Genomic DNA, 15,851 nt, shown 5'->3' on the forward strand with positions numbered 1-15,851 from the left:
ATCATATACTTGACTGGATTTATACCAGAAATTCAGAACTAGTTCAGTATTAGGAAAATTATCAGCATAGTTGACCATATCAATAACAAAAACAACAAAAGATAGTGAGCTATCAAATATTCAATTACTATGGTCAGTTACTTCTGTATACTGTGTACTTATCTATTCTATCAATCAACCACTCTTATCCAGTTGCAGATTGTTTTGGTGATTACTGTTTTGCAGTATAGTTTGAGAACTGGTACTGAGGCAGCCTTCCTTCACTTTTTTTTTTATCAATTTCCTTGACATTGTTTACCTTTTGTTCTTTCATGAATTTCATTATTATTTTTTCTAGCCCTGTAAAAAAATTCTTTAGTAGTTTAATTGCTGTAGAACTGAATAAGCTCTTAGAGCAAGAACTCACTATTTGACAAAAACTACTGGGAAAACTGAAAAGTAGTCTGGCAGAAACGAGGCATAGACCAACATTATTAAGATAAGTAACCTTGAAAAGTGCAATGGCTCCAGAAGACTAATGAAGCACGCCTGCAACGTTCTGGTGGAAAGGTAAAGGTATAGAATGAGATACACATTTCCAGCCGTTCAGTCGTTTCAGTTGTGTCTGACTCTTCATGACCCCATTCGGGGTTTTCTTGGCAAAGGTACTGGAGCTGTTTGCCATTTCCTTCTCCAGCTCATTTTACAGATGAGGAAACCGAGGCAAAAAGGGTTAAGGGACTTGCCCAGGGTCACACAACTAGTAAGTTTCCAGATGTGAACATTATAACACAAATTTGTTTTGCTTGACTATACTTTTGTCATGGGGGAGGGCTTTTATTTGGGGAAAGGGAACAAGTATGTATTAAAGGCCTACGACATACCAGGCACAAATATGACTTCATTTGATCCCCATAATGACACTGCAAAGTAGGTGGTATCATTATCCCCATTTTACAGTTGAAGAAACTGATATAAGTAGAGATTAATTGACTTGCCCAGTAATTTCATCACAGAATCAATAAGTATCTGAGGTTAGATTTGAACTTGGATCTTTCTGATTCCAGACCCAGCATTTTATCCATTGCACTGCCTAGCTGCTTCTGGGGAAGTGAGGTAGGATGGGCAGTGGTAATACTGAGGCAAAGAAAAGTGAAGCAAGGTAAATTTCAGAAAAGACTCAGAGTTCAGTTCAGAAAGAGACATAAATAAGCAGGTTGGTAATACACATTAAATTTAATGTATATTAAAAAGAATAAACTGTTATCTAGTGTATTCATGGTTTCATGTACAATCTGTATTTCCTAGCCTTCTTTGTATATGCAAATATTCATGTTTGTTGATGATTTTCTAATTCATAATGAAATTTTTATTAATTACTTTGATAAAGTTATAAATATAATTCTTATAAAATTTTAGGAAATTCTAGGAAAGATGGCTAATATACTGAACAACAGTCAGGCTATCTCATAAGATCTTGATAAGCCCCCCAATTATGCTGAATCTATTAGGGTGAAATTTTATAATAATAAACGTGTAGGGTTATGCTTGGGATTCCAGAAATCAAATTCAAAAGTACAAGATGGGGAAGATATGGCTAGGCAGCAGTTTGCCTGACATATCTCAAAGTTTTAGTGGACTACAAGCTTAACATGAGCCAAAAGTGTGACGTGGAAGTAAAAAAAAAAGTTAACACAAACTTGGACTGCAATAAGAGAGGCAGAGTTTCCAATAATAAGGAGAGGACAGTCTCACTGTACTCTACCCTAGTCAAAATTTGTCTGAAGTCTGTTCTGTGCTCCCTTCTGAGAACAACATTTTACAAGACACTAATACGCTGGACAGTGTTCACAGGAGGACAGCCAGGATGGTGAAAAAATCATAAGATCATAGGCTCAGGCACGGGAGGGACCTCAGAGGGAAGGGCCCTCAAAGGCCATCTAGTCCAACCCCTTTGTTTTTACAGGTGAGGAAACTGAGGCCCAGAGAGGTTAAACAACTTGAAAATATCACATAGTAAGTACATGTAAGATGTAGAATTTGAACCCAGAGCCTCTAAATCCAGAGCCAGTTCTCTTTTTACTACCTAAAGGTTGTTAACCTGGGGTAGGTGAAGTTAAAAAATAGTTTTGATAACTGTATTTCAATATTATTGGTTTCCTTTGTAAACCTATGTATTTTATTTTATGTTTATTTAAAACCATTATTTTAAGAAGGGGTCCAGAGGCTTCACCAGACTGCCAACGGGGTCCATGACACAAAAAAGATGAAGAACTTTTGCACTACATCATATTGCCCAAGTCTATGCCACTTAAGATACGGTTTAAGGAACTGGGGTTGTCCAACCTGAAGAAGAGAAAAACTCTAGAGGTGTAGGAAAAGGGGCACATGATAGATGTTTACAAGTACTGGAAAGGCTCTTTACGTGTAAGAGGGATTAGATTTGTTCTTTTTGGCTCCACAGAACACAAACTAGGGGCAACAGATGTAAGCTGCAAAGAGGCAAATTTAGGCTTGATGTGAAAAAATATTTGCTATCCAAAACTGGAATGGGTTGCCTTGAAATGCTATACAGTTTCCTCCTCTCAGGAGGTCTTCAGGCAAAAGGCAGGATACATCCACTTGTCAGGCAGGCTGTAGTGGGAATTTTTTTTTTCAGCTGTGGGTCAATTAGATGGCTGATGAAGTTCTTTCCAACTCCTTAATTCCATAATTTAAACACAGATGATAAGGATTATGATAGGGAGTCAGTTATAGATTCATAAAAGAAGTGATGTACAACATTAAGGGCCCAGTTAAAAGCTGACAGTACGAATTTTTAGTAGACAGCACAATTTGCTATCTTTCTCTAGCAGAACTCAGGCAGGCATGGTAGCGGAGAAGACAGACAGTGTGTGAAACAGGCTTGGGTAGCAGCAGGTATCAGAAAGAATGGAAGTATATGGGAAAACGGAAGGAGGAGAGCTCAGTGAAGTAGGTAATTATAGTTTCAAAAATGTTAGGGAGGAAGAGAGGGTGATGCTAGCATAGGGGTGATGGGCAGGGAGAACAAAGGAACCAGACAGTCACAATGATGTTGAACAGCATGTCCAAGATGAAGGAGGCTGTGTGAGATGTGGAAGGACAAGAAATTGTGGTCAAGGGGATTCTGAAGTTCAGAATCTTGGAAGACGAAGAGTTTTGAATGATGGTGGAGATCTAGAGTGTGACCATCCCTATAAGACGTTGAGGCAGAATGAGACGGAGATGTGGAATTAAAGATAAAGAAGTTGAGGGACCAGGGTCACTAGTATGACTACTGAAGAGATTATGGAAGGGGATGCAGTAAAAAGAAAGACATTCCAGACATGGAAGTCATTGATGAAAGAGGAAAGTGTTCTGCTTGCAAAGCTATGGTGGGGAGGATGACAAAGAGGGTGTTATAAACCAAACTTTAAAGGAATAAAGTGACGTCTTAAGCTGCAGAATGCATTTTATCAACTTACAATACTCACTAACTAAACCCTATAAAGCCACAGAACATTTCCACTGGCTAAAGTTTTATAGCTTCTACTTTATAAAAATATATTCAGCTTTATAAATTATGTTCAAGTGATCTCAGCATGCTGAGGGCTGGAAAATGGTTCATTTGCAGTTGTAAACAATTCAACAGTTATGTTAGATCTAAAATGTCTAGCACTTCCACAATTCAAAAAAATACTCACGGCTCCATAGTGAGTAGGAAAGGCGACAATTTACTCTTCGGTAAAATTGCTTGTTGATAGGCCAGAGGACAAGGGTGAACAGCTGGATGAAGTTAATGATAAGCCCGCTTACAACAAAGACAAACCCAATGACCAGGTGTACAACAAACTGAGTCTTCAGAAATGCAAGTAGGCCCATGGTAGTCACTTAGTAGTGGATGCAGGGTCCTTCACTTAACACAGATGTCCTGAAAAGAAGAGGAAAAATGTTTTAGTGATGTTTTCCAAGGCATCACAATGATGACAACAATAACAGATAACAAAGTAAGTCCTTCGGCCTCCTATTACACAACTGAGGAAACAAGTTCAGAGAATTTAAGCAATAATGAAATAAGCAATGAGGATCAGAGAAATTAAGCAATTATGCACATGATTATGGCTAATAAATCACAGTCTGGACTAGAACCCAGGTCTTCTTATACTAAGTTAGGACTCATTCAGCTGAAAGGCCAGTGTGTAAACAATGAAAAAATTTAAAGGGCTCCCATTTATTGCCTCAACTCACTTTAGGACAATGATCCTGAACCATCAGGTTCTTTTAAAAAATTATTATAGACTCAATAATAAAACATAAACACAATCAATTAAATACCCTTTTCAGCTACCACATATTGCAGACACAATATGTCTTAGTGGATAAAGGGTTGGCCTTGGAGCCAGGAAGATGGCTCAAGTCCTGCCTTGGATACATACTGGCTGTGCTATGGTGGGCAAGTCATTTGGAGGGCACTAAAACACTAATACTAAAACACTGAAAAGAAGGTGTTGACCTATATTGGTAGAGGAATTCTCAACACCAATGAAATCACAGGCCTAGTCCTTATCCTTTTCCCTTGCAGATACCTGCATTTAAAGAATTTTAATGAATAAAGATATCTACTCGTCAGCTATTTCCTCTCTGAAGTTTGGCTTCTGACTTCATCATTCAAATGAAACTGCTGTCTCCAAAGTTATTGACAATCTCTTAATTACCTCTATCCTCATCTTCCTTGATCTCTCTGTAGCCTGCAACATTATTACCCTCTTCTCTCTGATGCTCTCTTTTTCTCTAGATTTCTATGACAGTGCTCCCTCTTGATTCTTCTCCTACCTATCTGACTACTCCTCATTTTCCCTTGATGGGTCTTTATTCAGGCCACATCTGCTCCTAACCCTCTGTCCTAGGCTCTCTTCTCTTGGTCCTCTATACTATTTCATTTGGTGAACTCATCAGCTCCCAATTATCATCTCTAAAAAGATGATACTCAGAATGATTTGTCCGGCTCTAACCTTTTTCCTGATCTCCAGACTTAAATCCCCAACTGTCTATTGGACATCTTTGTCCCACAGACATCTTAAATTCAACTTATTCAAAACTGAACTTAAATTTTACCCCTAAACTCTCCCTTCTTCTCAGCTGCCCTATCATCGTGGCATGTACTACCATCCTCTCAGTCACCCAGTCTTACAACCTGTGTCATCCTTCACTTCTCACTTTCTCTCATGCAACCCTCCCCATATGCGGTTAAGTTGCCAAGTCCTGTCAACTCTACCTTTGTAACATGTCTTATTTATAACCATTTCTCTAACACTGTTAGATGTTTAGCCAAGAGCTCTGACTGTCAATCCAGAGTCTCTTCCCTTCATTTTATGTGTGTGTATCCCCACTACTACCAGCCCCCAAAGCCTGTCTTCTACTTCTGTATAGGACTCAGAATCATAGATGGTTTTTCTTTTCTTTGTGTTAGGTGCTAGGGACACAAACAGAAACAGAAATGTAAAATAGCACCTGCTCTCAAAGGTCATACATTCTAATTAAAGGAAAATATACAGGAGGTTCAGCTTAAGGGTAGATTAAAAGAGCTAGGTATTGAAATCTTTGAGACCTTCCTCATAGGAGAACGACCCAGGTACCCATAGAGAACTATCACTGAGATCTAGATGGGATGCTATATCTTTATGGAGTGAAAGTCAAGTCAAGTCAATAAGCATTTATGTGTCAAGCACTGTGCTAAAAGTTGGGGATATATATTTTTTAAAAAGGCAAAGTCCTTGTTGTTCTTAAGTAACTCAGAATTTCATGGGGGAGGAACATGCAAACAACTATATATAAATAAAATATATACAGGATGAGTTAGAGATAACCTTGGAGGTAAGGCACTAAGATTAGGGGGTACTGAGAAAGTTTTCCTGTAGAAGGTGGGATTTTGGCTAAGACTTAAAGAAAGCTGAGGACCCCAGGAGGTAAAGACAAGAAGGAAGAAAACCCCAGGTATGGGGAGGGACAGCCAGTGAAAATGTCCAGAGTCAAAAGACATAATTTCATGTTTGAAGAACATTAAGGAGGCTAGTGTCATGAAATTGCAAAGTATATATGGAGGAATAAGGTACAAGAAGGGTGGAAAGGTAGCAAAGGAACAGGTTATAAAGGGCTATATAAGCCAAATAGAGGATTTTATATTTGATCCAGCTGCCACTAGAGTTGATTAAATGGTGGGGGGAGGGGTGACACATGATTATGTATCATGATCAGACTTGCAGATGAATTTGACAGCTGAGTGGAAGATGGACTGAAATGGGGAGAGACTTGAGGTAGGTAGACTAAACAGAAGGCTACAGTAATAATCCAGATGTGAGGTGATGAAGACCTCCACCAGGGTGGCGGAAGTTTCAGAGGAGAGAAGAAGGCACGTACAAGAGACATTATAAACACAGAATCAACACAACTTGGCAACTGATTACTCATGGGAGGAGGTAAGAGTGAAGAATAAAGTGTGGCACCTAAGTTGCAACCTGGGTGGCCAGAAGGATGATGGTACACGCCACAATAGCAGGGTGGCTCAGAATAGGTAGGGGTTTGGATATAAAGAAAATGAGTTCAGTTTTGGAAAGGTCTTTGGGTCACCAGTTCAAGATATCCAAAAGACTGTTAGAATTGCAAGTCAGGAAAGAAGTTAGGGCTAGACATATAGATCTGAGTATCACCTTCACAGAGCTGACAGTTGATTCCATGGGAACCGATGAGCTTACCAAGCAAAATAATATAGAGGGAGAACAGAAGTGGACCTAGGACAGAGTCTCATAGTTAAAGTGTGTAACCTAAAAGAAGATCCATCAAAGGACACTGAGGAGTGATCAGACAGACAGGAAGAATATCAGAAGAGAACAGTGTCATGAAAACCTAGAGAGAAAATAATATTAAGAAGAGGGTAACTGACCATGTCAAAGGCTACAGTAGTCAAGAAGGAAGAAGGCTGAGGGAAAAGTCATTAGACTAGGCAATTAAGAAACTGTTCATGATGCTGAGTGAAGTGAGCAGAACCAGGAGAACATTGTACACAGTAACAGCAACACTGTGTGATGACCAACTCTGATAGATTTAGCTCTTCTCAGCAATACAATGATCTAAGACAATCCCAAAAGACTCAAGATAGAATATGTTATCCATATCCTGAGAAAGGACTATGGAGTCTGAATGCAGACTGAAGCACACTATTTTCTCTTTTTTTAATGTTTTATGGTTTTTCCTTTTGTTCTGATCCTTCTTTTACAACATGACTAACGTAGAAATATGTTTAATATGATTGTACATGTATAGCCTACAGCAGATTACATACCATCTTGGAGAGGAGAGTGGGGAGAGAGGAAAAAAATTTGGAACTCAAAATCTTATAAAAGTAAATGCTGAAAACTAAAAAAAGATAAAAATTAAACATTAAAAAAGGAAACTGTTCACAACTTTGGAGAGAGCAGTTTCAAATGAATGAGGTAGGAAGTTAGACTGTAGAAAGTAAAGAAGAGAGGGCAAGGAAAGCATATAGAAACAGACTGTAGATAGCCTTCTCAAGTTGTTTAGCAAAGAGAGATAGAGAGATATGGAATGATAACTAGTGGGAATGAATGGAGCAGATCAGGGATTTTTGGGAATGTGGGAGAAATGGGCATATTTGTAGACAGTAAGGAATCAGCCAGTACAAAGACAATGAAATAAGTGAGAAAGTAAGGATGATAAAGCAATCTGCTGGAGAAGACCAGATGGAATGAGATCCCTTGTGGACATACAGGGGTTTGCCTTAGAAAAGGAAAGGATCAGCTTTTCATGTAATTCAAGGGAAAAAGGGATTGGTAAGTGACAGCGCTAGAAGAGAATCTGGAAGTGGGCAATGAAGAGTAAAAATCACACCTACACCTAGTCCTGGTTGAGTGTATTAGGGACCACAAGCAAAGGTCTATCCAGTGGTGAAGAGAATGGCCAGAATGCATCAAGTTCTGGCCCCAAACTATCTTTCCAGTTTCCCACATTTTAGAACCCATCCAAACTGACCTTCTCTCTGTTCCTCACATATAACACTCCATCTGATTTTGCACTGGTCATCCTATGTACTTTAAAATACACTCCCTCTTCACCTCCAAATCATATAATCCCTCCCTTCAAAATGTAGTTCAAGAACCATTTTCTACCAGATCCTTTCTTGATCTCACAAATACCAGGTTTCTCCTTCCCAAACTACTTTATATTTATTCTCTTTTTATTGATTGGGTATATACTTATACATGTACTTCTTGTCTTCCCCATTAGAATATAAGTGCCTGTTGAGTTGGGATTATTTCATTTTTGAATCTATATTCCCATTGCTTGGCATAATAGGCACTTAATAAATGTTTGTTGATTGATCATTCTGGCCACTATCCTCTCAAAATTCTTCAGATCAGCTATGTCCTTCTAAAAATATGATGCCCAAAATGCAACACATTACTCCTTATTTCCTATGGTCTAAATGACGTACCTCTCAAAGGAGCCAAAGAATTAGCATTGTTGGCTATCACATTAACTGTTGAATCCAAAATTTCAAAATTCTTTTCAAATGAACTGCTTTTCAAATGAACCATAACTCCTGAACTTGTTAATTTTTTTAATCTAAGTACAGGATTTTACAATTCTCTCTATTGAAGTTATTTTAATTGGTTAGGTTCTTTTAGTAAAACAATGAACAGATACAGCATGTATGTAACTAGCAGTAGCCCTTGAATTTAATGTATATAATTAGTATCCTTTAATGACAGTTTAAAATGTTTTTATTTTTGTAGCTTTCATCACTTCCTTAAGAAAGCTAAGAACACTTAAACCTAACAATTAGTTTCTTAAAGGTGACAAGATAATGTCCCATTAATAGCCTTATAATTAAGTTTCCACACATACACTCTGCTTTTAGCTGACAGATTTGCTCTTGATCCAATGATATGCATCACAAATCTCAAAAGGTGCTTCTCTAGAATAGATCTGATAGCTATAGCAAACTGGAAGGCATCCTCAATTTCTTTCCTTACTTTAATTCCTTTCGTATTGGTAAGATTGTTTTTCACCATGTTATCCTTCAGAAGCATGGTAAGGTCACTCTTACTTTTCCCTTCCTTATTATCTTCCCTAGTATGATAACTGAACCCAGGGTCACTCACGCTGTATCTATAATAATGATATGGTCTGTAGTTCCATCAGTCTGGGGCCCTTTCCTGATATGCAGTAGGCAGCTGCAAATTTTGCTAATGCAGGGGCATACAGAACATCCATACCACCTACCTTCATTCTTATAACCCTTATTCTTTGTAGTAGCCAGTGCTGGCTGCTGCTGTCTACAGATGTTCCCATTCCATATTGCTTATTCTCACAAATAAAAATACAAGGTAATTTCCACAAAGCTGTCACATCATAAGCTTCAAACATCTGGGCCTTATTAGCAGTACCAGCTCTGAACAAAGTCAAACAGACCCCATCTTTTCCAGTGTACTTACAGGCCAGGCCAATACCAGCTCCCAGAGCTACCTGAGCTCCCACAATGCCACTGCCACCATTAGAAGTTCTTGGCATACATATGCATCAATCCTTCTTTTCCTTTAGCATAATGTCCTCTTTGTCTGGAAACTCTTCCAGAATTTCTCCAATGGGAAGTCCATAAGCATAGGTAAAGCCAGGAGTCAACAGGCTGTCATGACAGGATCTGAAGGATTTATATCAGCCTCAAGCCACACACAAGCTTCCTGATCTTCATACAAGTGGCAGAAACCACGGGTGATCTTCCGCTTATACAAATAGTCTGCTTTCAACTCCACTCCACAGTCTGCATTGTGTTATAGTACTTGAGGCTCTCCTCTCTTGTGAGAACTTTTGTGTCAAGTCGATAAAGATAACACATCAATATCAAACGAAGCATCATTTGCAAAGTTATGGCTGCCAATAACACTCTTCCAGTTGGTTTCTAGATGACTTTCATCATCATGATGGAAACCACAGGGAGCATCTACTTCATGAAGCAGTAGCCCAAGGTGGAGGGACTGGAGGGCACAGTGTTCTGAGTCTCCTTTGGAAGCTTGCAGTTAATGTGTCTTTCCCCAGGAGTGAGGGTTGGGAAGGGAAAGAATCCTCTCTATTGAATTTTTTATCATTCGTTGAACTTGTCAAGATTTTTTAGATCCTCATTCTGTCATCCATTAGCTTCCTTCCACCTGTGAGTCATCTATAGATTTGTGAAGGTTGCTAAACATTAAGAAGCTACAATAAATTTAATAACCAATAACCAAAGTCTGAGAATTTTTAACTGTGTGCTTGCATCTGGCCATAAAGCACAGTGAATGAAATAAGGGAGAATGGCTAGTCACTATTGGAAAAACAAATCAAAGCACAATAATTTTTCATAACTTTTTAATAATGAATACATGTTTTTCATATTTATGTAACTACACATTCATGCAAAGCAGACACTGACTCAATTCTGAAAAGAACTGAAGCACCGCTACTTGCCTCTTTTACTCTACTACCTAAACATTAGGGGTTGTGGCAGATCTGACCTTAGCGAGGTGGGACTATAGAAGCATCGATAGCCAGGGGCAATCAGCAAAACTTTATCACTCCACTTTTGTTTTTTGGCTTCATCATTCACAGACTATAATAATCATTAATTTGGAGATGATAATGTTAAAAATTTTAACATTAATTGAATCCTCAGGCTTTATATCTTTTTAAAATAAGTTTTAGGGGCAGCTAGGTGGCTCAGTGGATAGAACACCAGCCCTGAAGTCAGGAGGACCTGAGTTCAAATCCAGCCTCAGACCAACCACTTGACACTTACTAGCTGTGTGACCCTGGGCAAGTCACTTCACCCCAATTGCCTAAAAAAAAACAAAATAAACAAATAAAATAAGTTTTAATTGATGTTGTCGGTTTTTCACATCATCACAGCTATCCTAAATATCCTTCCCCTATTCCTCCCAGAAAGCCGTCTCGTAACATGATTTTTTGGTGTGTAGTTCTTTTCATTTCCATCACTGTAGTCACTGTGCATATTGTTTTCTTGGTTCTATGTGCCATATAGCTCTTTCCATGTTTCTCTAGCATTCATCACATTCATCATTTCATACAGTAATATTCCATTACATTCACGTACCAAAATTTGTTTAGCCATTCTCCAATTGATGGACATCCATTGATGGGTTTCCAATTCTTTGAAATTTGTGCTATGACAGCACTTTGTCCTGCTATAAATATTTTGGTGTATGTGAAGACTTTCTCCCTATCAGTGGCTTCATTAGGGTATAAGGCCCATGACATTATGGAATATCTGGGCATAATGGTATGGATATTTTAGTCACTTTATATGCACAATTCCAAATTGCTTTGCAAAATGCTCACAGCTCTATCAGCAATGTCTTGCTGTGCCAATCATTCCACAACCCCTCCAATGTTAAATAACGACCTTTTTTGTCATCTTTGTAAATTTGTAGAATGTGAGGTGAGACCTTAGAGTTTTTTGATTTGCATTTCTCTTATTATTAGTGATTTGGAGCATTCTTTCAGAGATTATGAATACTTTGCAATTCTTCTTTTGAAAACTGTTCACATTCTTTGACCACTTATCTAATGGGGAATGGCTGTTAGTCATAACATATCCATTTATTTATTGTTTAGATATATTGGATATGAAACCCTTATCAGATAAGTTCATTACAAAGATGTTTCCCCCCCATTCTTCCATTTCCCTTCTTATCCTAGGTACATTAGTTTTGTCTGTGCAGAAGCTTTGCAGGTTCATGCAATCAGTAATTCATTTAATCTTTTGTAATTACTTTACATTTCTTGTTTGGTTAAGAATACATCCCTACCCATAGCTATGAGTCATATAATCTGATTCTCCTCTCATTTGTTTTTATATAATGATCTGGTAAATTAAGGTCATGTATCTATTTAGAATGTTTTGTGGCATACAGTGTAAGGTATTGGTCTAAGTGTAATTTTTCTACCACTTTTAGATTTATTCTAAAAGATTGGCATCTCAAGATCTAGCTCAATGCTATACAGAATGCAAAACTTAAGCATTTCCAGATTTAATGGTATGACACATTGTATAAATAGCTACAACCATTAGTACCTTCTTTGAGGAGAAAGAATGGTTTCTCCTTGGCTATCAGTTATACTTTTTTTCAAACAGCTGGATCAAAATGTGTCACTTTCACAAGAAAGGAAAATTTAGCTACTTTGCCTATTATTAAGATGAAAAACTGAATGGTAAAGGAGAACTAGCTACGTAATCTAGTCTTTCTATAGATCTTCAGCCATACTAAAAAATACTAAAAGAGAAAAAGATGAAATGTTGGAACAAATTCTAATATATGAATTCTATTTTTTAAAAAAGAACATAAGGAGATGGAGAAAACTGAAAGACCTATAGCTTTAGCCAACAAAATATATTCTAATCCTAGGTGATGACATATATTCAGGTCACTGTTTAATAGCCCAACTTTCCTTCATCCCTGTAAGCCCAAGCATAGAAGTTAACTAGAATAGATGATAAAGAGGGAGTTGCAGAATGAATACAAAATGAGAATCTTTAAATCTGTGCCACTGACCTCTTACACAAGATGCTGAGGAAGGTAAGTATTTACTTATCTCTGTTCTTCCCTGGACATATCCCATTTGTTGCTGGACCTGCTACTACTTATGCCTTCTCAATACCTCCTGAATCTGTCCCTTCTTCAGGCATAACTTTTGTTTAGTTAGGGTCTGACCAGTGTACCACAGCGGAAAGCATCTTGGAGCACAGGCTAAGACCTTAGGATTTATACCTGACCTTGCCACTAACAAGCTGAGTGATCCCAAACCAGTAGTTAGTTTCTTTAGGCCCCCTTTTTAGGCAGTCACGGTGCAATGGAAAGAGAGTTGGAGTTGGAGACAAAGGACTTGAATTTAAATCCTGACTCTGCCACTTACTCAGTATGCGACTTGAGGTAAGTCACTTAACCTTCAGAAACCTTAGTTTCCTCATCGATAAAATAAGGAGGTTAGATTCAGTGGACTCTGAGGTCCCTTTTCCAGCTCTAAATCTATGATCTTATGTTATAGAAAGGTAAACCGAACAAAATTCAGCAACTAATTATTTATGGGGGGCAAAAGAGAGGGAAGTCACAGATGACTCATAAATTGCTAATCTGGACAACTAAGAGGAGGAAAAAGTTTTCAAGAAACAGGGAAAGCTTTTTGGAGTGGGATTTGCTGAGGGGAAAATCTTCATTTCCATTTTGGATGTGTTGAGACATCTGGGTAGGCAGTCTGTGATGTAGACTGGAGTTAAGAGCACAGATTAAGAATTGATATATAACTCTAGGGTCATCTGTGCAGAAATGATATCCATTGGAATGGATGACCTCGCTAAAGGACACAATATGCAGGGAGGAGTAAAGGAGAAGAAGGTATAGGACAGAGTATTGGGAGACTTACATGTTCAGAGGGTAAAAGATAGATGATGGTGATTCAGCAAAGGAAACTGAAGGTGGGTTAGAGGGGTAGATATTCTCCCCAGTGATGCTATATGACTACGAATTAGAGAACACCCAGATACTCAATAAATCAAAATTGTAGGTGAGGTGTTACTGATTAATAAATTTAAATTATATTCCCTCAACCTAATCTCACAGAGCAAAACATGATGTCAAAGGTATCTATATGCTCTATTTGGCATTTTGTTTCCTTCCAAGGTGGAGGGGGAAGAGGTGGTAGAGAACAGAATATTTCAAATAAGTAGTGCATACGTATGTGTGTGTGTGTGTGTGTGTGTGTGTGTGTGTGTGTGTGTGTGTGTGTGTGGTCATTTCTAAAATCTGTCTTTCTAGCAGTGTAAAATGATCTTTAAATTAATATTTAAATGTTAGTCATCACTATTGTTATTGCCTTCAAAGAGTAGCAATGATGAAACTATCACCTGTATCCTGAAAATCAAGTTCTTGCCCAAGACTCGGTAATCTTAACAATGCTTTCTCAATTTATTTTGGCAGTATAATTTAGTCCCACATGATTCATCAGAAGCAGAATAGTAGTTATCTATCTAACAAGTCTTAGAAGATTTTCTGACAGTCAGCCAGTTAATAAAAATTTATCAAGTGCCTATTATATGCCACATCTTAGATACATCCCTTGGAAAGACAGAAGCTCTCTTTTCTGTTATCACATCAACAAATAGCTGCATTAATGTCCTTCAGCAAAGAATCACCAGCAATTACTTCCTAGCTCTGACTCTTACTGGATCTGACAGGATCTGTACATATGCATTATTGTTACTATGAAACAAGCAACTGCTTCTTTCTTAAAGCATCCAGGTCTCTTGTGCTTTGGATGAGCCTCAAATGTGTTTCTAAGCTCCAAATGTTCAATAATTCTTCCCTTTTTCCTATGAAACTTTCTTCTACTTTTAAAACTTGACATGTATTTGGATTTCCCTTTAGAGCTTATGTGAATCACTTCACTTCATTTGATCTCCGTTTCCTCATACGTAATATGAAGAAGATGGACCTGATGATCTCCTTGGCCCCCTCTGGCCTTGCCATTCTCTGCTTAGAAAAAGAATCAGATATTAAGAGTTGGGGATACCTGGAATACAGGAGAGAATAAAATTGGGGTAGTTATTCAGTATACAGAAGACACTACTTTTTTATTCACAGAATGGGGTAGTTCTGTTTTGATTCAGGAGAAGACAGAAACACGAGGACACAAGACTATACTAAAGTAGGAAATAGAAGGAAAGGGAAATAATAACATTACATAATAGAAGCACACAAATTTTTTAAACATAGAGGAAAAGGAGGAGAGGCAGGGAAGGTAAGCCTTCCACTTCCATCTGAACGAGATAAAGATTTAACATCATTACACAGACCCACATCCACACACATAAATATTACAGAACAGAAATACATTCAACTCAAAAGGGAAATGGGAGGAGAGGGAAAATAAGTATTTATATAGCCCCTACTGTTACATAAGTGCCAGTCTGTGCTAATGAAATTGAGGTTAACAGAGGTTAAGTGATCCAGGGTCACACAGTTAAGTGTCTGAGGTCAGATTTGAACCTGGATATTCCTGACTTCAAATCCAGTGCTAAATACACTGCACCACTAGCTGCCTCTAAGGGGCAAGGACAAGGCAAGGGGAAAGAAGTGTTTAAAAGGAGGGGCAGAATATGTAGAGGAATACTCATAAGCCAAACAAACTCCAATGTCAGAGAGAAGACTACTAAACAGGGATTAAAATAAAAGTATTAATAAAAACCTAGGACGTGGTGGGAGAGGGAGAGGGGGAGGTGAGGACAAGTGGCAGAGAAGAATGGCAACAGGTAAAGATAGGCCATTTAATTTCTAGATCACAAGAGTTAGGTAAAATCTCTCTCTTTTACATCTGTCTTCTTATTTGTCAAGTGGCAGGTAGAAGCAAAGAGAGGAAAAAGTTACAAGACAGTATGGAAGGAAATAAACAATCATAATGATGAACATAAATGGAATAAACATTCATAAAACAGAAGAAGATAACAGAATGGATTAGAAAAAAAGAATTTGCAATATGCTCTTTATAAAAATACGCTTGAAACAAAGATTTATATAGAATTAAAATGAGGGGCTAAAACACACACAATTGCAGAGGGAAACAGAGATGAAGATACTGAACTATAAGATAAACCTGAATAAAGGTGTTTAAGAATAAAAAGGAAATGGAGAACTTGTTTGGTAGCAGAGGCAGAAATGCTTTAAGAGTTGCCTCGGAACTCTTTTCCTCCAAACTGGGAGATATCAGTGGACATAGTTACCACTGATGAGTATACTATTCTCTTGGTTCTG

At 38.0% G+C, this 15,851-nt stretch overlaps 1 protein-coding gene and 1 pseudogene across 4 annotated transcripts in view; both read right to left on the reverse strand.

Moving 5' to 3' along the window:
- AGPAT3 (1-acylglycerol-3-phosphate O-acyltransferase 3) overlaps positions 1 to 15,851 on the reverse strand; it is a 165,719-nt gene that overhangs the window by 34,624 nt on the left and 115,244 nt on the right. For 3 of the 4 annotated variants that reach the window (XM_020973855.2, XM_020973856.2, XM_078146496.1), the window contains exon 2: positions 3,684 to 3,910. In XM_020973855.2, the coding sequence (XP_020829514.1) occupies positions 3,684 to 3,861 (178 nt within the window). In that variant the 5' untranslated portion in view covers positions 3,862 to 3,910. Of the gene's footprint in view, positions 1 to 3,683; positions 3,911 to 9,491; positions 9,727 to 15,851 lie in introns of those variants that run through there. The other variant, XM_020973857.2, reaches the window with a different exon arrangement.
- Positions 8,760 to 15,851, reverse strand: part of LOC110199173 (pyruvate dehydrogenase E1 component subunit alpha, mitochondrial pseudogene) — a 47,654-nt pseudogene continuing 40,562 nt past the window's right edge.

This window comes from Phascolarctos cinereus, unplaced genomic scaffold (assembly GCF_003287225.1).
Source record: "Phascolarctos cinereus isolate Bilbo 61053 unplaced genomic scaffold, phaCin_HiC Scaffold_726;HRSCAF=1367, whole genome shotgun sequence".
In the NCBI taxonomy this organism is placed as follows: domain Eukaryota; kingdom Metazoa; phylum Chordata; class Mammalia; order Diprotodontia; family Phascolarctidae; genus Phascolarctos; species Phascolarctos cinereus.